This window comes from Marmota monax, unplaced genomic scaffold (genome assembly GCF_021218885.2).
Source record: "Marmota monax isolate L192 unplaced genomic scaffold, Marmota_monax_Labrador192_F-V1.1 WCK01_AAM20220418_F8-fsc00022, whole genome shotgun sequence".
Taxonomy (NCBI): domain Eukaryota; kingdom Metazoa; phylum Chordata; class Mammalia; order Rodentia; family Sciuridae; genus Marmota; species Marmota monax.
In genome coordinates this window covers 22,027,396-22,053,049 of record NW_026695215.1, presented here as the reverse complement: position 1 = coordinate 22,053,049, position 25,654 = coordinate 22,027,396, and the positions used below count along the sequence as shown (strand labels likewise).

Here is a 25,654-nt window from a genome sequence, read left to right as displayed (position 1 = left end):
TGTGATACAAACAGCAGTGGTGTGGGGTACTCACTGTATGGCTACTCCTGTATGAGGTTAGTGGCCCCTATCAAGTGATGGGGGTTTCTCAGGCATCTGATACTATTAACAAGGGCCTATGCCACTAGCAACCCCAGAAGTAGAGAGTGCTTAAGGCCTTTATTCTCCAACCAATCGGTGGTGCCAACCCAGATTCTTCAAGGGTAGGAGCTGCAGCACCTCTCTGGCACCCACAACTGTGTTTAGCAGGCATTGTGTGGGGGTGGGGCTATGGTCTGGATGATAGAGTTCCCTCTGCCACTTCAGACGCACTGCCTACTCAATAGTGGGGCCTCAGCCAGAGCTGGGCACGGTTCCTCTTGAGGACCCCCTTTGGTCATGTGTGCCTGGTGATGGGCAACAAGGGGAGTCATGGAATTGTTCAAGCCCCCTCAACCCAATCCTGTGGGTAGGACAGCAGCAGGAACTGTGGTATCCAATCCCTTTTGTAACAGGCAGAGGAAGGACAGCAGGTAATGGGAACTGCCTTGAGAATCTTTTTCAAAGCAAGAACACTATGCAGATTTCAGATTACTTATGAGTGTCTGCCTTCAGTCCTGGCACTAGTAAGAGTCCACAGTTCAGTTGGCGGTGCCTTTGGTCTAAAAGGGCAAGTGTCTTGATCTCCTTGTTCTTGAAGGTGGTGCTCTCCATTCTCCATGTGGCAACACCCATCTCCTACAGTGCAGGGAACCTAGAAGGCTTGGGACACAGCTACCCTGCTGGGCCAAGTTGGGTTGGCAAGGCAGTTACACCTCAAGCCAGTATAAGAGGAATGTCTGTACAGTCCCAAAGATGAAAATATGCAGGAGTTTCTGACCTCTAGCACAGCCTAAATTCAGACATTAGCTCCCTTTTCAAGGTGGCTTCTGGCTACAACAACCTGGGTGTTCAGTGGGAGCTGATAGGAGATCCTTTTTCAAAGCAAGGATACTGTGCGGATATCAGGTTACTTATCTAAGCAGGCTGTAAACCCATGAGGATCAGGAAACTTTCTAATAGCTAGGATTGCCAGCATCTACATGGGTACAGTTTGATGCAACTCTTTTATCCTTATCCCTGCAAAGGAAGCCAGGTTGGAAGATATTGGAGTATTTCATTTCTATTACTATGGTGTTGTCCCAGATCTCTGAGTCTTAACAAGGGACTAGTCTCTCTGATTAGTTTCCAGTGTTTCCTTCCATGGTCACTTACCTCACTATGAAGCTATATTCCTATTACTTGGGTTCCTATTTGTGGAAAGGGAGGTGAGTACTGGGCACTTCTGTTCGGCCAGCTTGACTGAATCTACCCAAACTTTGCCTCAAAGTACTCATGAGTTTTGGTATATTACATGTCCATATTCATTTTTCTTAAGATACTTTTTGATTTCCTTTTTAATTTCTTCTAGACTCATTGTTCAAGAACATATTGTTTAATTTCCATGTATTTGTGAATTTTCTGAAATGCCTCTTGTTATTGGTTCCTAGTTTAATATCACTGTGGTTAGGGAAGATCTTGATATAACTTCAGTCTTCTTGTAATTGTTAGCATTTCTTTTGTGGACTAACCTATGATATGTCTGGAGAAGTTTCCCTGTGGGCTTGAGAAGAATGCATATTCTACTACTGCTGGGTGGACAGTTCTGTATATGTCCATGAGGTCCATTTGGCCTAAGGTAAGGCAGAATATCACGAGAGAAGGGCATCATATCATGTAGGGAAGCTGCTTCCCTCATAGCAACAAGGAAATGGTGTGGGGCAAGAAACCAAAGGGAAAATATACCCTTCCAGGGCACACCCCCGTGATCCACTTCCTCCTCCCACACCCCCCCCCCATGCCTACAGCTACCACCCAGTCAGTCATTCAAATTAGGGTGGACTGATTTGCATACAGCTCTCATAATCTCATCAGTTTACCTCTGAACATTCTTGTATTAACACAGGAGCTCTTGGGAGACATCTCCTGTCCAAACCATAAAAATTGGCCATTTTTGTCTTTTTTTTTGAGTTCTGGGGTTAGACAAGTCAATTTTATCTAAGTCTAACTACCTCTGCTTTCTTTTCATTTCTATTTATAGGAAATATATTTTTCCATCTCTTTTCTTTCAGCCTGTGTTTGTCATAAAAGTCAAATAGGTCTTTTGTGTTCTTTTTCTTTTAATTCAACCAATTACTTTGTGTCTTTTGATTAGAGAATTTAATTCATTTATCTGAAAATGGTTTGTTTTTTCCCTGTGCTCACATGTTGCTCAACACCACACTCTGCTGTCCACAGAACAGAGATAGGTGGCATGTATGGGGCTATATTTTCCCCCACATGAAGCATTTCTCCAGGACACCCTGGTTAGGTGTTCTATATTCAGTTCAGTTCTGACCCTATCTACTTGAAGATCACAAGGTTTTGGACTCATTTCCCACAAGGCTTTCCCCCAATTCAGGTGTCAGTCACAACTAATAGGCTGAAACCTGTACTTCTGTACTGTCACCTGTACTAACTGGCTATAAATTAGGACTCCCCCTGATACCAGTGTTGAGAATCAGGTTCGAGTCCTGTTCCCCCAGTGTTGAAGATGGAACACCGGAGAAATGCTGAGGCAAGTGCAGAAAAGAAATTTTATTTAAAGGATAGAACATAGACAGACACGGGAGGGGGTCCAAGCTGATGCCCAAGGGAATAGGGATGTCCTGCCCCTTTTATAGACTTCAGATTTCCTTTGTTCTCATGCCCCATCCACCTCTTATCTTACCTATGTGGCCAAGAGGTGGGAAAGGAGCCTTTGGTGGCCCAAGAATGAAGGGAGCAGCCCAGGGGGCATTCATTCATTGACAACTCCTTGCAGGGAGTTGGAGGCAGGTAACCTTGGCAATGATTGGAGGAGGGGGAAGTGCTTTGAAGGTATCAGCATTTTATTTCCTATGAATCAGCCCCCATCTTCCTGACCCAGTCATTCATTGCCAGCACTGACTGTCCTTTTGCCCCCTCCTTACCCCTACCCCCTGCTTGGGTTTCACTAATATGCTAGAGCAGCTCACCAAACTCAAGAAGGCACTTTAATTAGATTTTAAATAAATAAGTTTGATAATAAGATATAATAAAGGATACAGATAAACACCCAGGTGAAGAGATAAAGTGTGGTCTGAAAGTGTCCCAAGTACAGAAGTTTCAGTCTTCATGGTGTTGCAGTAAACTACCCTTTAAGCATGTATATGATGCCAACCTAGGAACTCTCCAGAGCCTTAGTTCAGGCACCTTTAAGGAGACTTCATCACCTAGGCACTTATTTACTCTGTTTAGAGTGACTCTTCTGTCTCTGGAGAATGGAGAGTGGGGTGGGATGCACCAAGCTTATGATCTTAGCTTGGTCTTTCTGGTGATCAGCTTCCATCCAAGAGGTCACCAAGGGCCTCCCCATTAGAGCAAGGAAACTCCTATCACTCAGAAAATTTCAAATGCTCCTTTCACTTTGAAAATTACACAGGTCTTAGGAGCTCTGCCAGGAACTGGTGCAAAGATCAAATATTAGAACAAGAGATTCTCCTAGCACCAATGTCTCTCAAGAAGTTGCAAGAGCCTTCAGAGCTTTGTGTAAGAGACTAGGAACAATATACATATTTCTAATTATTTCACAGCCTTGTGAGTGCCATTTTATTAATCATTTTCTGGCTGTTTGTAAATTCTTTGTTATTTCTTCTTACTGTCTTCCATTGTGAAAACTGATTTTCACTAATGGTATGCTTTGATTTTTTTATTTTTTATCTGTTTTATATCTGCTGTAGGCTTCTGTTTTATGGTTACCACAAGGCTTATATAAAACATCTTATAACAGACTATTTTTACATGATAACAATTTAACTTTGCATATAAAACCTCTACACATTTCATCTATTTCCATATTTTATGTTTCGATGTCACAATTCACCTTTTTGTACTATGTGTCCCACAACAAATTATGATAGCTATTGTTTTTAAGTAAGAAGTTTCCATGTTACTAGTTAGCGCTTTTTTTTTTTCCCCAGTTTGAAAAACTCTCCTTGGCATTTCGTATAAGAGTGGTCTGACAGTGATGAACTCCTTTAGCTTTGGTTTGGGAAATTCTTTGTCTTTCACTTCTGAAGAACAGCTTTGCCAGGTACAGTTTTCTTGTTTGGCAGATCTTTCTTCAGCCCTTTGAGTATATCATCCCACTCTTGCCTGGTCTATAAAGGTTTCTACTGATACATCTGCTGTTAGCCTTATTAGAACTCCCTTCTATTTTGTTGGCTTCTTTACCTTTGCCTTCTTTGCCTCAGAGTCCTCTCTCTGTCTTCCATTTCTGATGATTCAGTTATAGTCTTTTTATAACAAGTCTTGATGTAGTTCTGTTTGGATTGACTCTAACTGGAGACCTTTGATCTTCCTGCACTACTTATATCTTCCCAAGATTTGGAAATGTTTTTGTTACTTCTTTAAGTTCTCTCTTCCTTTGTGTCTCATTCTCCCTCTTTAGTCCTTATAATTTGAGTATTTGCTTTCTTTTTGCTTCCCCACAAATTCCATAAGATTTCTTCTTTTCATTCCTTTTCCTTCCCCCACCATGTATTTTCAAATACTCAATAGATTTTTTTTCTCCTACTCGATTAATTCTGCTATTGACACTTGCTGTTGCATTTGTTTTTATTTCATTTGTTATATTTGGAGGCCAAAATGTCTTGTTTTTATAATTTCATTATATTAAGTTCTCAATTTCATCAGTTATTATTTTCCTGATTTTATTGAGTTGTTACTCTGAATTTTCTTGAAGTTCATCAAGCTTCCTTAAAATAATCATTTGAATTCTTGGTCAGGTGTTTAATAAGTCTGCATTTCTTTAGGCTCAGTTACTGGTGCTTTATTTTGTTCCTTTGGTGGTGTCATGTTTCCTTGTTCTTGACCCTTGCGACTGTGCATTGGTGTCTGCATGTTTGCATAAACAAGAGCTTATTCCAGTTTTTGAAGACTTGCTTTGGGAAAGCCCTTCACCAGCCCGTCTAGAGATTCTGGGCAGGACATCCTTTCTGTGGGAAGGCTGGCTGCTGAAATTCTTGAGCATCCTGGCCTTGTGCCTGGTCCAGGAGGTGGGTGGTCTTGGTTCCTAGGTCCAAGTGGGCCTTGAGTCTGGAACCACTGGGGTAGACCTGTGATTTTGACTGCAGAGGTGGGCCTGGAGTCTGGGTCTGTGAGTGTGGGTTGCTTTGCCTTTACTCCATCCTTTGGCTGCAAAGCTCTTTATTTTCTTAGGATTTCATTTCAGAAATTAGTTGTTTTTCTTAGAGCATTTAAATTATTTCCTGAGGGACCATACTGATGCAATTAATGTTTACTACTCTATGGTTAAAAAGAGGCTTTTGATGTAATCTAATTGTGGCTCACCATCTATCCAAAACAACACAATTGACCCAAGAGACTCTGTGAAGAAAGCATCATTAGAACAGTGAGTGAGTTCAGTCAGGTCGCAAAATGAATAAAAAGAACTCAGTTGTTTTCACATGGAGGAAATTAGAAAATGTAATGAAAACACATTCTATCACAATAGCAAAAAAACAAACATAAAATGCCTAGGAATTAACTTAATAAGACTTTGGAACTTAAATAAAGGAAAATCACTACAAAACTCCACAGAAGGACCTAAATAAAGATGAATTTTGAATACATAGTAGGCCATATGGTGCTTCTAATTGAAATAGCCTAGTGTAACCCAGATGATCCTGTGTCTCTCAGATCTACAGGCTTCATTATTTCTTTGGTTGCTGAATAAAATGACTATGTTCCATGCATTGTTAAAAGTCTATCACTTTTTCAAAAATCTCCAAAACTTTTTTGGAGATTATTGATCAAAATAAACCACAATTATTTTTTTGTTCTCCTGTTACTTGACTATCCATTTATTAATTCACTCACTGTTTATTTTTGTATACATTTATCAAGTGCTAACCATGTCCTAGGCACTCCTGTTATTTACCCACTGGCCATTGCTTGTGACTGCTGGACTGCTGCCTCTAAGAGACACCCTTGTCTTGCCTTGGGACATTGCCCCTGTCAATCACCTGTACACAGCTATTTTGTGCAAGACTTTTCTGAGGTTTGGAGGATACTAGTGGTGGGTGAATATTGTGAGAGGGAAGGCATACTGAGATAGCATATGTGTACAAATAGCATAAATCAAGAATCAACTAGAAATTAAAGTTCACAGGTCACACCCTGTGGGAAGCTTCTCACTTAATGCTTTGTGTTTGGGTCTCACCTGCTGCCATCTTTTGCAATTCCCTCTTCCTGTCACTCAGACATCTCCTGTTCATCATGTCAGCCTCTCTGATTTCTATACCCTTTGTCCCCTGTTTTAGTCAGCTGTTTCACTCCTGTGACTAAAAGACCCAACCAGAACAACTTTAGAGGGGGTTTATTTGTGGGATCACAGTTTCAGAGGTCTCAATCCATAGACAGCAGGTTCCGTTCCTTGGGGCTCAAGGTGAAGTGGAACATCATGGCAGAAGAGTGTGGCAGAGGGAAGCGTCTCACATGGTGATCAGAAAGCAGTGAGAACAACTATACTCACCAGATACAAATATATACCCCAAAGCCACGCCTCCAATGCCCCGCCTCCTCCAGCCACATCCCCACTTGCCTTCAGTTACCACTCAATTAATCCCATCAGGAATTAATTCACTCCAAAACTTCTTGCATTATCTCACACATGACATTTTGGGGGATATCACGTCTAAACTCTTTCCTAGTATAAGCCTTTGGAAACTCACTCTTCCGGTTATTTCATAGCTAAGAACAATTTAGCTGTCTCTCTCATCCTTACTCACATAGATGGGGGCAAGGGTGGTATTAATTTGTGTAACCAAAGAAGTCATTGAGCTATTGTGTTCTCTTCCCTTAGGGAAAAAAATAAAATAAAAACACTTCTCACACCCTGGAAAAAAAATTTGTTTTCTCATCTCCAGAGCAACACGTTTTTAAATATTTATTTTTCTGCTCATCACATTTGTATTTTGAAGAATTCAAATCTCTCCCAAGCAAACAGAAGATAATTTGAACCAAAATGCCAATGATATTTTCCCCTGAAATTCAATAAAATGATCTTGAAGTTAATTTGGAAGGAAAAAAATAAACTCAAAGAACAAGATGAATCTTAAAAGGAAGAGATATAATAGAGGACTAACTCTGGGTTTAATATTAACACTTTTCTAGTGGAAGAATGAGCAAGCAGAGAAAAAAAAACACAAAATCTACAAACAGGTTTAATAATATGAAATTACTGAGAATGTAATAAGTGAAATAACTCCAGAAGAAAACACAGGCAAGTATTTATGTAATCTCTGACTGAGGAAGGTCTTTCTAACCAAGGTGGAAACATTCTTATTAAAATCATTTAAAAAACCAGCATGGATAAACCTTAAAACCATTATGCTAAGTAAAAGAGCCAGAATAAAGAGATCACATATTGTGTGATTCTGTTCCCATGAACTGTCCAGAGTAGGCAAATGCATAGAGACAAACACTAGATTCGTGGTTGTAAGGGCAGTTGGGGCAACTAGTACTGAGTACAGGGTTGTCTAGAGTAACTAACATGATCTGTGTTAGGTGGTGACTGAGGGTGGCTGAATAACTGTTGAATATACTACTAACCCAGTGAATTATATACCTTAAAGGTTGAATTTTATGATAAGTGAATTTAAAAATTTTAAGATAAATGAGGTCTACTAATGATGTCATAAGAAAACCTGCATGTCAGTAGAGAATAACCAAAGAATATGATTAAAATTTTCCAATGCAAATTAAAGCAATGAGATGGAGCGTGTACCTATTTGCTGGCCAAGATGAAAAGAAATTATAGATTTCCATCATTTGGTAGAGTATAATCCATTTAACCTATATACTGGTATTGATGAAGAGAAATGGGCAATATATTGATTTTGAAAGTCTTAAATTGTATTCTTGTGTTTCCATTTCTAGATCATTTTCTATTTAAAATAAAGTAGTAAAGCAGTAGAATCAACACAGAAAAATGTCTGCGGTTATAAAGTAGGATACAGAAAATGACATGGACCAACAGAAGCACACATTGGGAAGACCACAGAAATGCACTCCAAAATGAGAGCAAACCATTGCCTCTTAGGGGCAGGATAACAGATAATGTGTACTCCCTTGTTCATTCTTGTCCATATTTTCTGTTACTCCGTACAGTTCCAGGAGAAAAGGTGTCTCTGGAGAAGGGTGCTCTGAGAAGTTCCCTAGGAGAAGGGGGAACTCAAATCAGGACCAGAGGGTTCCTTGGCTCACCTGATGGAAAAGAATTTTCAGCACACACCTGTGGGAGGCACAGACAGAGGTCTATTTAGGAAAGTAGACCAACATTCAAGGGAGAATGAGGGCCACCTAGAGAGTGAGAAATGCATTTTGAGTTCCCAGCTCCTCCTTTAAAGGAAACTCGGTGAAGGGCGGGTATGGGAAACTCTGTAGGAATGATTCTCGTCTGGTGATCTCAAGAGGATTTCTGGTGGCCAGGTCAATGTCAGGATGCTCAAGCCGATGTCATCACTATCTGATCAATAGCTAGCACCGGAAAGTCACCTCAGCTATAGGTTCCTCAAGATAGCATATCTCTCTTTGCTTAATCTATTTGTTGAACTGTTAATTAACAATATTCAAGTAGATTTACAGATTTTCCAGGAATTTGGGAGTAACGGGCCTGGAAAGGAGACAGGCTTAGGGATAACAGGCCTGGAAAAGCATACATAATTTCTCTATTAAATTTTTATTTTCTTGTCCTTCCTTGACATCTCCTTTCTACCGATTTCTTATTTATTCTGTCCTTCCTCAGTCTTTTGCAAATATCCTATGCCGGAAGTATATTCTTCATCAGGAAACAATTTGTAAAAAGTTGTTTTAGATAATATAACTTCAAGTGTGATGAAACGTTCTTGTTCTTTTTTGTTTGTTTGAGGTTTTGTGTGTGTGTGTGTGTGTGCGCGCACACACACACACCTTAGCAGGAACGAGATTTGTAAAGAAACTTCTAGAGAGATTCATGAATGTTCCAAAGCCAGATTCTCTAAGTCTCACCACATGAGATGCCATCAGGACAATTCGTGGTTTCAGGATTTGACCAATTGATCTTGTGAAATGGTCATTTTACAAGGTGGACCATTGTGAATTAAACTGTGGTGTATCTCAAGGTTTTTTTCTGCTCCAAATACAGGTATATTAGAATTCACTGCCAGGATCACATTAAATGGAGTGCTTTGGATTATTGATGATTTTTCTCTGGATGTAACCATTTTCTTCTCCTATTTTCCTAGACAGAATCATGAATAAACTGGAGGATAAGCAAGACCAGATGATACCATGAAGAGAAGTTTACAGGCCCTCTATTGCCAACTGTTAAGTAAGTTCCACGTGTGTTTCTTCCTCCCTAGAATAAATATACTAATGTTGCTGCTTGCTGAGTGCCGGAGACTGACCTTTGTTCTAGAGGAAGACCAGGGCTCAGTCAGTGAGAAGGGACAGCAGATTTACCCTCTGCTGCATCTAGATGAAGTATCGAGCATTAATGGATTCCAGTATTTTGAGTGTCTATTGTAACGTGGACCCCGATATAACAATTCTAACATGACATATTAAGCATTTTTAATTTGAGAATGCGTCTCCAAAACATTCTTGCTCTTGGTTTTGTAGTAGGGTCTTCTGGTATGATCTTCCTTAGGTTCCTCACAGGGAGGAAATGATAGATTGTGTTTTCTGGATTTTGTCACATAGAACCCATTAGCATGCAGTGACAATATGGCCTTTGGCTTGGACTGTTATACATGTTGCATATGATTCTCAGATAATGAGTGGTAGAAATGCGGTTTCTTGGTTTTGTGGTGGAATAAGGAGTTTTTGATTATGATATATTCCTCGTGGGTTTTGGGGAATGCACCACAAAGCGCCCGCCATTTGCCGTGTAGTGATTGTACAGCCTTTGGGATTGAACAGTTACTATGCAAATGTACAAGCCTGTACCAATTGCTGGTTTGGGTGTTCTAATTGATCCTCTTGGCTCCACAGGCATTGCCCATTCCAAGTCCAACCAAAGGCCCCGAAGTTGGAAAACTTGGGGTCTGATGCAGTGATAAATGGAGGGCCTGTCTTTCCTAGACTAAGGCAGCTCCTTGTTAACTTGCACTGAGAAAATAAAAATGAATAAAATGCAAAGAGATTGAGATGCAAATCACCAGCCCAGTCAGCCCTTAGAATTCAGCACTTCAGGTTATATTGTTGTATCCCCAGTGCAAAGCACTTTATCTACAGACAGCATTCTGGCTGAGTGTTTTAATTGACTTATTTCTTCTGCTACATTCTAATCCCTGAAACACAGATCACGTAAGGCTATTTCAGCCCGGTGGAAAGTCGCCAAGACTTGCGGGGACTCTCTTAATGTTCTTTTCCCATGTGCTCTATGGACTGTTGGCTTCTTGACTTTTTTTTTTTCTCTGATAAGCTGGTTTTTTAAGAAAAGGATTTACAGATTGAAGAAGCAATGTCATCAAGGAATGATTAACTCTGCCTTGATGGGAGAGGGAACGTTTGAAGGATAAACAGGATTTCACACACAAACACACACACACACACACACACACACACACACCTCAGAGAAGGGGAGGCAGGCTTCAGAGGAGGAGGAACAGGAATTGAAAAGGCAGAAGAAGTACCTTTTGAAGCAGCAAAATGCTTTTTGAGCTCATCTAGGCTGATCATACGTCCCAAAGTTTGATAATATTAATATGAAGGTCATATATTATTTGAAAGGTCTTGAGTAAATTATTCTACACTTCAGAGACAAGTCTTAGGCCATGACAGGTCTGTGTTCCTAAACTGAGCAACTATGAAATCTAAAGAAAGAGGTTTCAATCATCATCCAGGTGGCTACAGAAGCCAGCTGTGGCTCGACACCTTGTGGTTTGCAAAGCTTGCTGGGATATGCAGCTAGTGCAGGTCAGGCAGCTCTTTGCTGGTTAGGAGGTAGATAGTGGTCCCCACTAAACCACCCCAATTGTTGGCATGCATACACACACATTAGCTCATAAGTGTCGTCCGTGGCCAGTCACTAAGTTACACCTATGTATACATTGTTCACAAACAAAACAATTTTGCCATGTCTAAAATAGACTTAAGAATGAAAGAGGCAACACCAATTTAAGATGTTCTATGTAATTCCGAAAACTGATATTTTTAATTTGGGGGGGGGAAAAAACCTGCACATCCAGGTTGTTTATTGTTACATTATAAACTACTCCAAATGGTGGCTTAAAGCAATAATAGTCATGTATTTGCTCATGAATCTGCTACTTTGGCAGGGACTCCTGTCTCTGCAGCAGTGTCGGGGACCTAGGCTGGAATGACTCCAGTGGCTGAAGGCTGGAACAGCTGAGACTGGGCCGACATCTCTCTCTCTCCCTGAGGCCTTCTCACATGGCAGCTTTGGGCTTCATCGCAGCATGAGAACCTCAGAGTGATCAATCCTCTTACCCAGCACCTCAGTACTTTGAGGCTGGAGCAAAACCTATAAGAATTAGCTTATGAATTAGACTTGAAAGACCTAGGATAATACTGTATTAGTCAGCTTTTCATCAATATAATGAAATACTTGAGGCAGACTAACTTTATAAAGAAAAGAGGTTTGTTATTTTGGCTCATGGTTCGGGAGGTATAAGGTTTCCAGCCACATCATGGCCTTCATGTTGGCAAAGATCCAGGGATTCACAGAGCATTACATGGCCAGAGACAGGGAGCATGCATGTGTGTGTATGTCTGTGTGATCTCTCCCCATCTACTTACAAAGCTAAGATTCAATCATGAGGGCTATACCTAATGACCTATGTCACTGTAATTCATTCTCATTCACTCGCTCTCCGAAGTTCCAACCTCTGAGCAAGTTTGCATCTTGCCAGTGATGTCATGTGAGGCTGAAAAATCCCAGCTTCTCTCTGGATCACTGTGTCACAATCAGCAGTCACTGTGTCACTCACAGCAGCCTGTGAGTCTGATGGGGGCTGAGAGATGCAGTCTTTGGCAAATAGGGTCAATTGAGATTTTAATATTTTACTTTTATTGGTTCAATCTCCAGCACCAAAAAAAAAAAATACTTATTAAAACTATCTCTGCCTTTTATTTCTTGGGCTGCACTCCACAGCACAGAACTGAGTGTTTTCATCTTGCCAGCGTGAGCCCTCTGGGGAAGCTGAGCACATTTTTTATGATACCTTGGAACAAATGAAAATCTGAGGTTGGGCATGGTAATGGGAGCCTTCATGGTTATGTAAAACTCCTGCCCTTCATTTTTTCTTTCTAAGACCTAGGTAATCACTTAGGTGTGAAGCTAGTGGAAGGAATTCCTAGGTTTTTGAACAAGGAGACCAGAGTTCAAATCCTCTCCCTACCACTCTGTATCACTTACCTTAGGTAAGTGAATGTCAGTGAACCCCCAAAGAGAAGTGAGATATGACGGCCCCACCCTGACTGAATGCATGGCAAGTAGAAGACCCATGATGGATGCCAGTTCCCTCGTTGGCCTTCCTCTCTGGAAGAGAGGAAGGCAACCTCTACTGTGCATTTATATGGGATCTTCTGGTTTGCAAAGCATTTTTTCCAAAATTTGATCTTCACAACAACCTTATAAGGCAAGGTGGGAATTAATTGTCACTGACCCCATTCAACAGAGACCCCATTGTCAAGGCTGCCTTTCCCAAGCCACAACACATAAAAATGCATTGAGTAATGGAAAGCAAGGAGCATCATCACAAGCCCTTAAGAATGTGACGCTGCTAGGGTAGCACTGAGCCTGGGTCATGAATTAGCATCCTGGTCTTAGCCTGAGTTCTGCATACCGGAAACTTTTTTGCATTGCTTCATTGTTCAAGACTAAGGCAATTATTGTGAGTTTGTGAAAATATCAAGTTTTTGTATGCCAACATCCATTGAAATCAGAGTTGTTTGAGTACTTGGAATTAAGAAGTAATTACATTTGGTAACTTAAGTCCGTGTAATACACCCACACACTTTTGAATTTCTGAAGCCATGCTCTGTGTTATTACTAGTGCATCCTATTTGCTCCCTCCTGCATCCTCTGCATATACTGATCCCTGCTGATCACACAAAATAACCCTTCGCTCAACCCAGAGAACTAACTGCCTGCAGGTCCATGTCTTTCGGGTGGGGGAGGGGAGGAGGAAGCTAAAGAGATTCCCGATGTGAATTTCTGTTCCTTACTTGTAGAATTGAGAAGGGAACATATACTCCCTTTTCTCTACTGGGGCATGGGTCTGTCTCAGTCTTAGATTATGCACTGGGGAGGGCTGGGGTTGTGGCTCAGGGGTAGAGCACTCGCCTGGCACATGCAAGGCCCTGGGTTTGATCCTCAGCACCACATAAAAATAAATAAATAGAAATAAAGATTATGCACACATGCGCACACATGCGCACACGTTCACACACGCACCGTATTACCTGTCTCTCTCAGACTCTCTTAGGTATAGTGAGGAGTTGACTGGATGTGGAGTTGATTTTCCCCTCGGAACCCATCTTTTGATGGGATGCTCTGCTTCTCGTGGGATCTCTAGAACTGAGCAAAACCCTTTTCTTTTAAAGTGAGAAAACTACCTCTTGTGCCTCTTGAGTCGTCGCATCTTTAACTATAAAAAGTCCATAGATTAATGTCTTCCACGAGGGATTAACATCGTGCCTCTCCTCTTCCTTCATGCCTATCCTCATCCGGTGGTAAACACAAAATCCCCACCATGTGACCTTCCTAGGCCAGTTGCCCCACCAAGCTCTGTGATCTGAGGTTCTCATATGCTCCATTAGATGGAAGGGAATCGAACAAAACTAATGAAGATCAAGGTGTGCTCAGTGTCCCTCAACCCTCAGGGATATCCACATTTTAAAAGAGGTGAGGTCTACCTTCTAAATGCAGACACTGTTTTGGTATTATTTTGAAGAGCGGTGTAAACAGGCAGGCTTCCCAGCTTCTGTTTGTCTGGATGTCCCCGAGTGAGCCATGGGTCTAGAATCTTCAGATCATTTTTCATCCTGGGCTCACTCCTTTCTTCTTTGGCCAGCTACTCTCGAGAAACAGTCTTCTTACACTTTATCTGTACCCTTGTGTCATCACCAATCACCCAGATTTCTCAACATCCCCACCCAAACCCAAAGTCATCTGGACTTGCTTTCTGTCCCATCTCTGGTGCATCTGGACGTCTGTTCCCGTCGACGCCAATGTGTGAATCCATTCAAGTCTCTGTGTCCTCACTGTCTCTGCCTTGGAGAAGGGCTGCTAGTGTTCTTGCCTGGACACTGGAATAGTCTCCCTGCTTCCTGTCCTGTTCTTAAGCCTCCTTCTAATTTCGCCCTCACTGTGCTTCAGAATTAGCTGCCTGTCCTCTGCATAAGCTCCCAGGGCATTCATCAAAAGCAACCGCTCTTGTGGTGTCTCCACCAAGTCCTGGGGATGCGCAAGACCCTCTCAAGAACTCTTTTAGGCCCTCCCTTTCCCAACTACTCATCTTTATGAAGTCATATTTTTTTCCATATATTTGAACCAAAATAACATATCTCAACAGATTGAATGCAAAAGCTATATGAGAACCAACTGTCTTTCATAAACCAGACATTAATGAGACTTACAAAAATATAAAGCAATGCCACCTATTTTTTTTTTTTTTGGTCAGGAAATATGGCTATTTTTCACTAGGAAAAAAAAAAGGTCATTTGTTAAAATGTGAAATTTTGTTGTTATTTTTAATGACTTAATTTGGGGGGTGGGCATAATCAGGGATTGAACCCAGGGGTGCTTAACCACTGAGTCACATCCCCAGCCATTTTTTATATTTTATTTAAAGAGAGTGTCTCTCTAAATTGCTGGGGGGGGGGGGCACTCACTAAATTGCTGAGGCTGGCTTTGAACTCACGATCCTCCTGCCTTAGCCTTCTGAGCCACTGGGATTTGTGCCACCATGCCTGGCTGTAAATTAATATTTTTTGTTTCCCAGATTTTTTAACCCTTAATACAGTGAGTATCAGTAGATATAATCCATATAAACAGAGGCTTTTTCAGATCATTTTTCATCCTGGGCTCACTCCTTTCCTCTTTGGCCAGCTACTTAGTCCTTAGTAAAATTTAAGAATATAAAGAGGTCATGAGATAAAAATGTTAGATAATCACTGACCTAAAGGATGAATCTTCCATTCCTTAGGTTAGCATTCAAGTTAAGAGCCTGGTGGCCAACTCTCTCTCCAGCTTTGTCTCTCGGCTTTTCTACATTTCATGCCTCCCCCTCCCCACCCCCACTCCACACACAAACCGCTCTGCCCAGAAGATTGCCACAGTGTGTTCCAGCCATCACAGCTAGTGCTAAATCCCCCACAAGGTGTGTAGCTCTGGGTACGCATGTGCTTGTTTTCTTGTCTTCAAGTTCCAGGGTGACCTCTGTTGCTGGTCTAGTCTAGAGCTTGAATCATAATGGGACTCAATACTGTTTTCATTTAATGACCATATTTTATCAAATCTAAGCTGTCATTCATTATAAAATACACTGTTATTTGACGAGCCTCAAAGAAAAAAAATAACTCTTGCTTGAACTGTCCCACACCATCAATTACATCTTACAATGTGGAGACACAGGCATGGACAAAATAATCAGTAGCTGGGTTTTGGCTAACCAGATAATGTAGTCCCTGAGTCTCTGTCATCAAATTCTCCTTTAGGAACCACATCTCAGCAAACCCATCTGTCTTCCCAGCTCCCACCCCAGGGAGACTCCATGGAACAAGGAATTTCCCCTTCAGAAGCTCAAGAGAGATCAGAGGAGCCAGGCCTTCACTAACTGAAGTTGGCTTGTGTATTCTGTCTTCTTGGTTTATATTTCTCCTGATAAGGGAGAGGATATGTCCCCTAAGATTAAACTATAACTGACATTTAGGTCCAAACAAATGTCCACTCTCAGTGGGTGAAGATGGTACAGCCCATCCTAACACTGATGTTCTCTATGCAGGGCTGCATTCCCTAGGCATGAGGAGGTGACAGAGACTCGCCTTTCTTCACAGGGTCTTCCTCCCTTCCTCCTCCACCAGAGAGCATTTTCCCTTGCCTTTTACACTGCCTGGTGGCAACCTTTATGGAGTGTGACAGTGAGTGACAGCCACGACTGAGGAGTTGGATTCTGGATCAAGACTGCTTGAGTTCAAATCCTGATATTTCCAAATTGTCTTCACCCATTTCCATACAAAACATGCCAATTTGAATGGTCCCCACTGCCGACAGCTTTTGGGCTATCTGTCCCGGACCTCTTGCAAATTCGTCACTGCTGACGACACTAAAGACTCATTTCTCTGGAGAAGAGAAAAGAACAACATTGCCACAGGCTGGTGAGCTGATCTTTGCCATTTAGTAGCAAAGACCAGCTCGTCAACCTGTGATAATGGTGACAACACACTTAGTCCTGTGACATCAGGGAAATGAGAGGCATCCATTTCTTTTTTTTTTTTAATGCCTTTTAAATTTGCTCTTTTTTGATATATATATACACACACACACATATATTATATATACACACACATATATATTATATATATATATATATATATATATATATATATATATATATATATATATATATATATACACATACTGACATACATACATATAGTGTAACTTCCCATCTTGTAGTTGTACATGATGTGGAGTTTCACTGATCATGTGTTCATATATGAACATAGGATAGTTATATCCAGGGCTGGGATTATGGCTCAGTGGTAGAGCTTGCCTCGCATGTGTGAGGCACTGTATTGGATCCTCAGCACCACATAAAAAATAAATAAATAAAATAAAAGTATTGTAAAAAAAAAGAAAAAGAAAGTTATGTCTGATTCATTCCACTGTCTTTCCTATTCCCATCCCTCTCCCTTTCCTTCATTCCCCTTTGTCTAATCCAGTGAACTTCTATTCTTCCCTCCCTGCTTCCCTTTATTGTGTGTTAGCACCCACATATCAGAGACAACATTTGGCCTTTGGGGTTTGGGGTTTGGCTTATTTCACCTAGCATGATAGTCTCCAGCTCCATCCATTTACTGACAAATGCCATGATTTCATTCTTCTTTGTGACTGAGTAATATTCTATTGTGTATACATACCACATTTTCTTTATGCAGTCATCTATTGAAGGGCACCTAGGTTGGTTCCATACTTTAGCTATTGTGAATTGAGCTGCTATAAATGTTGATGTGGCTTCATCACTGTAGTATGCTGATTTTAAGTCCTTTGGGTATAAACTGAGGAATAGGATAACTGGGTCAAATGGTGGTTCCATTTCAAGTTTTCTGAGGAATTTCCATTCTGCTTTCCAGAGTGGTTGCACCAATTTTCAGTCCCACCAGCAATGTATGAGTGTGCCTTTTCCCCCACATCCTCGCCAACATTTATTGCCACTTGTATTCTTGACGATTGCCATTCTCGCTGGAGTGAGATGGAATCTCAGTGCAGTTTTAATTTGTATTTCTCTAATTACTAGAGGCACTAAACACTTTTTCGTATAGTTGTTGACTATTCATATTTTTTCTGTGAAGTGTCTGTTCAGTTCCTTGGGAGGCATCCATTTCAGGTCTGAACTTTGATATTTTAGCCAAGTGCAGAGGTGCAGGCCTGAAATCCCAGTGACTTGAGAGGCTGAGGCAGGAAGATTGCAAGTTCAAGGCCAGACTCAACAACTCCAAGACCCTGTCTCAAAAAGATCTGGGATGTAGCTCAGAGGTAGAGAGCCCTTGAGTTCAATGCCCAGTACCAAATAAACCAAGAATAAATAAAATTTGGTATTTTAGACTAATATTAGATTAGACTAATATTTAGATTAGTTTAATCTGATTGACTCTGATGGGTGTTTCTCAAACTTAGCTGCATATCAGAATCTCCTGCTCAGCCTTTTACAAATCCACCTGCCCAGACGCCACCTGCTATCAATTAAATCAAAATCTTTGGGTCAGGGCCTTGGGCATAAGGTGATTCTGATGGGCAATAGGGACTGAGAATGACTAACATATCTGTGCTTCTTCAACTTTAAGGTGCACTAGAACCACCTGGGGGGGGGGCTTCATCACTGCTTGCTGGGTCCACATCCAGTTTCTGATTCAATGGATCTGGGATGAGGCCAGGAATCTGCCTCTCTAGGTCTGCAGTGATGCTGCAGCTGGTGCAGAGGCCACGCTTTGAGAATCACGGCCTCAGACTTGAGAAGGCTGTCCTGGAACAGGGTTCACTGTCAACTTCCCTGTGTCACTGGGCTCATAGTGGAGAGTAGTTCCTGGAATAAAGCCAGGGTGGATTAGGGAGGCAAAAGGACCGAAGGTGCTGGAGGAGCCATAAGAATCACTCACAAGCGTTGTGGGTTAGGAGCTGTCAGAACTTGGAGTTTGTGCTAGTCTTTCGGTTACACTGCAAGTGCAGTTTTTACTCTGTTTTAAGATGCAGAGTGCACGAGGAGGGGGCTGGCTGGGGCTACAAAGCAAAGGGTGGGACACAAGAGTGACTCTCCACCCTGACTCTTCATTGCTGCACACCCATTTTTTTATTCCCTTTTTAAAAACTGATTTTAAATACATGATAGTGGAAAGCATTACAATTCTTATTACACATATACAGCACAGTTTTTCATATCTCTGTATATAAAGTATGTTGATACCAATTTGTGTCTTCATACATGTACTTTGGGTAATGATGTCCATCACATTCCTTCATCCTTGCTAACCCCCTGCCTACTCCCTTCCCTTCCCACCCCTCTGCCCTATCTAGAATTCATCTATTCCTCCCATGCTCCCCCTCACTATCCCACTATGAGTCAGCCTCTTTATATCAGAGAAAACATTCGGCATTTGTTTTTGGGGGGATTGGCTAACTTCACTTAGCATTATCTTCTCCAACACCATCCATTTACCTGCAAATGGCATGATTTTATTCTCTTTTATTGCTGAGTAATATTCCATTGTATATAGATGCCACATTTTTTAATCCATTCATCTACTGAAGGGCATCTAGGTTGGTTCCACAGTTTCGCTATTGTGAATTGTGCTGCTATAAACATTGATGTGGTTGGCTGCATGCCCATTTTATAACTCAATTTTATAAGGCTATTTCTTCCTCACATTGGTGGCTCATTTGTAAATCAAAAATTTGAGGCTGGATTTTTCCCCCCATTATGAAAAGATTCACATATGTTCTCTAGGGAGAATGGGTCTCTGTAGTTCAGAAGGGTCTCTGTAGTTAGCAAGTGCCCCTTTGCAGTGACCTTAATCCAGGAGGTGTAGACACACCCTGTTCTTAAAGGTATGGTGTGGATTGAATGCCTTTTACATTTTCTGTTGTGATCTTTAGATTTGCTGTAAGTCACCAATGTTCTTGCAGCTAAAACAAAAACCTTAATGAGACCTTCTCATTATAAGCAATACTAGTGAAGACTGAAGAATAAAATATTCTTAAGAAATTCAACTTTGCGACTTTTGCGTACATCCCATTACCCCCTTGGTGGGGAGTGTGGCTGAAGGAAGCCGTGCTCACATTTAGGAGAGCTATTGACTTCCGCCAATTTAAATGTTAGCTCATCATGAGTAAATCCAATTTTCTATACAAAAGTACCTCTGCTAGGACTTGGATTTAAAGGATGTACTTTGAGCTCTCCTTTCTTCATTTACAATATATGACTCATTTTTCTCAACTATAATATGTAGATGACGAGTATAATATCTACCTTGAGGATTATGAGAGTTAAATGAGAAAGGTATAAAAACATTTCATATATTGCAAAATGCCTCCAAAATATGGGTTGCTGTTTTATTTCTGTGTTAAATAACTTAGTTCTTATTTGCTTTGCAAGTCCTGTTTTTGTTTTTGTTTTTTTTTAACAGTCTGAATGTTCTTACTCAGATGCAAGTTCAGGAGATTCCTCGCTAATCCACATAAAGCTCATGAACTGCGTGATTTTAACTGTATAATCTTGCTTGTCAGGATCTGGCAAAATCCTGGGAGATTTTTCTGAATAAGAGAAAATTGAACAGAGTTTTTAAAATTAAAAATACTGATTTTTTTAGCAATTCTATATTAGCTTTGTAATAAATCTCTGAACGTTTTCTGAAACATTTAATCATTGCCTTGACAAACATGATTGACCCTGGGGAATCCTCAGACTGCAACCAAGCAGCCCCTAAACCAAAACACCTTGCCTTTGCAACATCTTTATTCATTTCCCCTTCTGTCAAATGGACATGTGTATTAGTTTTCTATGGATACTGTAACAAATTACCACAAACTTAATGGTGTGAAATATTTTTTTCTCTCCCAGAGGAAAAAGAAGGCCCCAAATCAAAGTGATGATGGGGTCCCCACTCCCACTGAAGGCTCTGAGGGAAAATCCTTCCTTGACTCTTCCATTCCAGTGGCTCCACACATCCTTGCCTTACAGAGACATGAGTCCAGTCTCCACCCCATCTTCACATGGCCTTCTCCTCTTCTCCATGAGCCTCTCTCTTAGAAGGACACTTGTCAGTGGACTTAAGGCTCGCCTGGATAACCCAGCACAACCTCATTTCAATATCCTTAGCCTCGTTATATCTTCAAAGACCACTTTCAAGGTTAAAATGTGGACACATCTTTTAGGAGATCACTGTCATAAGGCTGTCAAGCCCTTAGCAAGTGCCTCTTTCAAAGTAGGTGCTCAGTAAGCAGTGGATGTGGGGAGGAGCGGGTAGGGATGTGAGGAAGCAAATCTGATAGGATTCCGCAGCCTCTTGGAGAAGTTGGACCATAAAGTGAGGGCAGCAGAGGGCTGTCAGGGGATAGAGGGCTGAGTGTTTTATAAAACAGTGACTTGAGCTGGTCTAAAAGCTTCCTGGAAGGGTCTGCAGGGTCCACGTGCTGTCAGGATGTGAGCTTCAAGGGACTCGAGATGCATATGGATGCAGAGCCCCAGGGCAGGGACAAGTCTGGCTGTGATTCTCACACCCGTGTGGAACTCCTGTGCTCAGGGTCTGTTTTCTGCCCTTGCCAACCAGTGCCATGGCTGTGTCCACAATTGTGCCCTGGTGATAAGAAGAGGCAAGAATGGAATCCCCTGTCCAGAGACCAGTGAGTCTCGTTAACACTGAGCATAAATATTGATTCCCTGCAATGTTTTCTTAAAGTCAGACTCTCTTTCCACCGGGCAGACTCTGTGCTCACAGCTGTAGGGTCTGCTAATTGTACTGTCGTTCAGAAGAGAACCCCAGGGCCCTCTGTAATGGGGGGAAAATGCAGTAGTTTACTCTGAAAAGCCTTGATGAGATGAAGAAAGGAGTGTATCCCCAAAAGGGCAGAGAAGCAAGGAGCCAAGAGTCACCCAGATAGGGCACAGGTACCCGCTAGGTCATGACCAGCATCCCTGGTTGCAGGAGGGGACATTGAGAGGGGCAGGTTGGCAGCTCTAGAGTGAGGCACTTAAGCAGAGGTAGTCTGGAGGGCGTAAGGAGGCAGGGACAGCCCTCAAGCCTGGGGTGGGGCCAGCCAGAGTGGCTGGGCATCCTTCTTGTCTGAACTCATAGAACCACCTCTAAGAAGCTTTCACACAATGTGGGAGAACTTCTGAAGGAAGAAAAGGAAGCTCAGACAAATTTAGTCACATTGTCATCAAAGTTATTTTGCCCCATAGCCAGTGAAGAACAATTGAGCTAAAAATAAATAAATAAATAAAACACAATAACTTCTTTAAATAAGCAACCTATAGACATTTTATAGGGAACCAAAATGTGCCATATTTTCACCCAAAAAATTGTTCTATCGCTGTCAGGATATTCCTTTCTCTTTGGGAAAGTGTCGTATGTAGGTTGGGCAGCCACCTTGAAACAGATCTGAGGGGAAGAGTCCTGTGAAGTGACTTGCGAAGAGGGGTTCCCAGGAGTAACCCATGGGGTGTGGAGGAGTGGGCATGGTAGGGGCAGGAGGCCCTGCAAGGATGCAGTGTCAAGCAAACCTCCAACATGGACTCTGGCCTGTTCTCTCCTGTGAGCTCTGCTAAGGGTGCAAGTCACACCTTCGACTTGGCTGCATTATGGGTGACAAGAGTTGGGGTTTTACGGTCCTGGATCTGTTGATCACTGCTTAAGAAACTAAGGGTACTGTACAAACACTTACCGTGAGTGACTTTCCTGTTGACACATCTAAGACCTGCAAAGCATTTGGAACAGTGCCATACATCCTGGGCCATTATTTATTTCAATCATTGTCACCTCTTCTCCTACTCCTCCCATTTGAGCATCAAGTAAAAGCTCAGTTCTCTGCCATTTCTGAGACCTGGTTCTAATTCTAACGCACCTTTATGAATCCAAACCCTGCACCTCCCTCTTCTCCTCTGAGAACCCCAGCTCTAAGTCTCCCTGTCTGAGAACCAGGCTGGAGGTACCATCTGAGTCTAGAGGTGGCTGATTAAGGGCTGATTATTAAGCACTCTGCCATGTGCCCCTTGGTTAGAGATGTAATTGAAATTCCCTCTGGTTGTATCCCAGGGGCTTCTCCTCTGTGTTATTAGATTGTAGTGATAAATGAGCGCAACCAGGTATTTTATTCTCTCCCTGGAGATGTGGCTCTTCTAGACGTGGTAGCCTTGGGTGGTTCAGATTGTCAGGCAAGACTCTATCAGAGAGATCGGAGCTATGGTTTTATGTTAGTGCAATTTGATAGCCAGACAACACAAACCACATAGATCATTTTCAGTTCTCTAAAAGTCACATTTGAAAAAAGCGAGAAACAATGAGTGCCGTCAATTCAAATAACACTTTTGATTTAACCCAGTATATCCAAAATATGATCATTTCAACATGGAATCAACATAAAAAAATGACTAGTGAGTTATTTCGCCTTCTTTTTTACAAACCAGGCCTTTGAAATCTCATATGTCATTTGTACTTACAGAAAGTCTCAATTTAGACACTACATTTTTATCAGAAATATTCAATCGGCATTTAGATGTCCTGAAATCGGTATTTGGAGAAATAGATTTATATTTGTCAACATTTTCTGATAAGTGAATTAGTTTTTTTTTAGATTTTTTAAGATTAAATAAAATTTTAAAAATCAGTCTCTCGGTCACAATGGCAACATCTCAAGTGCTCAGCTTACGGTGGCCAGTGCCTTCAGGGGTCTGTATTAGTTGCATCAGACTCTGGGCTTTGAAGTTCCTTGGCCCCACCTGCCCTGTGTCAAGCCTGAGGGCACAGAGCCTGGTACGTGGAGCCCACAGAGGCAGCACACCCAGGCCGGCTGCCAGGAACCAATGGCTGCAACTCTAGCCCATTAACTTCTTGGCCTTCATGCTGAAAGAGAGGGGTTAGAGAATCCATTGAAGATCTCGAGGGTTAAGTTGCTTTATTCTGATTTGTTCTCAAATCAGAGAATTCTCACAGCATTGTCCAGGGTTGAACACAGAACATGGGGTGCACATGCAGGTGCCTCTGGGTGCATCCCAGGACTGAGCAGAGAGAGAGAATCACACACAGCAGAGGACCTGAGACCAGAACAGTCCTCCTGAAGTGGCCATATCTCACAAGCACCCACCCCATGGAGGCAGAGAGAGCTAATCTGCAGGCGAAGGCTGAGTCTCAGATCTCCTGTGAGGCCCTTAACTTACGAGGGGCACTTTTAAGAAGAGGATGTTGACATCCACTCCCCTTAGAAGATCTCATGCTGATTAAATGCTGATTCTACCAGAAGCTCTGTAGGGGGGGGGGGGGACTTTTCATGATGTGTGTGTCCCTTGGGAGAGGAACAAGGGTCAGCCTTATGTTCTGAAACATTCGATGTCACAGGCTTCTGTCATGGCTCTAAGTTAATTACCAAATGACAGTTCTTCTCTGCTACAGCCATCGGTATACTGACTCTAATTGAGATGTCCAGCATGCACATGCCCAGATCTCCAGGGTGCCTGACAAGTGGACAAAAGCTGGGGTCTGTCGTGGGGAAATTGACCTCAAGTAACATCTTTGATCAAAATAATTTGCAGGTTAGCTCTTTCCCAAATGAGCAAGCTAGTAAGGATGGACTCCTTAGTAGACAGCCCTACATTAAATCCCCTCTCTGTAGCCCCTGGTTGGCACTAGGCCATTTAGTACCCTTCTATTTTCATTGTCTTTCTACACATTTTTGTTTTGCGGGGGGGTGGATACTGGGGATTGAACTCAGGGGCACTCGACCACTGAGCCATGTCCCTAGGCCTGTTTTGTATTTATTTAGAGGCAGGGCCTCACTGAATTGCTTAGTGCCTCGATGTTGCTGAGGCTGGCTTTGAACTCACAATCCTCCTGCCTCAGCCTCCGAAGCCGCTAGGATTACAGGCATGCCGGCTTTCAACACTTTGATGAAAAACCTATTATGTGCCAAGCATTATGCAAGACGTGAGCCATCTCTTAAGAGCTCGCAGGCTGGTGGGGAGAGAACCTTCCCACAGAGGACTGGGTACAGATGCCATCCCTCACCATCCTTCATCCTACAGAGCATCTGCTGAGTGTTTGGCTCTGCAGAGAACTCCAAGGGAAAGAGATAGAAGACATAATCTCTGCTCTCCAGAAGCTAATAGTATAATCACCATGACAGGTACAGAATATCAAAAGAAAAAGATAGGACATTACAGGACATAGTAAGAAGCCCATGTCTTAAATCCAGCCTAACTAGCAACAAAGATGACATTTTCATCCCCTTTCTGACTTCTCTATGTACTTAATTGGTTCTGAAGTGGGAGAAAGGTGAGGATTATTCCCCATAACCAATATGACAACCAAAGGAGACTGGCAGCAACAGACCTTTGGTACTTTATTAAATTATTTCCCCTCCAAGATGCCACGGATTCCTCCTAGATAGGCATATTTTAGCACCATGTTACTAGTAAGAAAATGCAAACCCAAAAAGCCAAGAATTAAGCTCCAGATCCTAGAACCAGGAACTTGAACCATGATCTTTTTTTTGGGGGGGGTGATGGGGGGTACCAGAGATTGAACTCAGGGGCACTCTACCACTGAGCCACATCCTCAGCCCTTTTTTGTATTTTATTTAGAGACAGGGTCTCACTGAGTTGCTTAGTGCCTCACTTGTGCTGAGGCTGGCTTTGAACTCGTGATCCTCCTGCCTCAGCCTCCCCAGCTGCTGAGATTGCAGGCATGCGCCACCACATCCAGCTCATGATCCTCTTACTCCAAGTCCAGTGTCTTTTCCAGAATTGGCACTTTCTCCCATGCTCCCCCAAGTCCCAGCCCGTGCACATGGAAATCCTGTGCAATCCCCGGAGGAGAGTTCCTGTCAGATCATGGCTGCTTCTTAAAGGTTTTGCAACTTTAGCCAGCGTCCTGCTCCACCTCCCCCTCGCAGTGAGCCTTGCCTTGTTTTATTTAGCTTTTTGGTCGTTGGTCTTTTCATACCCCTGATCCCAGATCTGTTTGAAGAAATAAAACAAACAGAATAGAGGCATTGGCTCACCAGTCGGATATTGGCTGGACAGTATTGGGGAAAGCAGTGTTGCCTCCCAAGGGCATTGGGCCATTCCCTGTAATCAGCTGATGAATCTGTAGCTCA

The 25,654-nt window shown here is 42.2% G+C and overlaps 1 protein-coding gene and 1 long non-coding RNA gene across 13 annotated transcripts in view; one reads left to right on the top strand and one right to left on the bottom strand.

The window, feature by feature from the left end:
- Tmem108 (transmembrane protein 108) overlaps nt 1–25,654 on the top strand; it is a 306,456-nt gene that overhangs the window by 156,376 nt on the left and 124,426 nt on the right. For 6 of the 12 annotated variants that reach the window (XM_046431589.1, XM_046431582.1, XM_046431586.2 and 3 more), the window contains one exon: nt 9,349–9,430. In XM_046431589.1, the coding sequence (XP_046287545.1) occupies nt 9,391–9,430 (40 nt within the window). In that variant the 5' untranslated portion in view covers nt 9,349–9,390. Of the gene's footprint in view, nt 1–9,344; nt 9,431–25,654 lie in introns of all 12 variants that reach the window. The other 6 variants (XM_058574935.1, XM_046431583.1, XM_046431584.2 and 3 more) reach the window with 1 other exon arrangement.
- Nucleotides 1–25,654, bottom strand: part of LOC124084366 (uncharacterized) — a 148,158-nt gene that overhangs the window by 13,705 nt on the left and 108,799 nt on the right. The window lies entirely within an intron of this gene.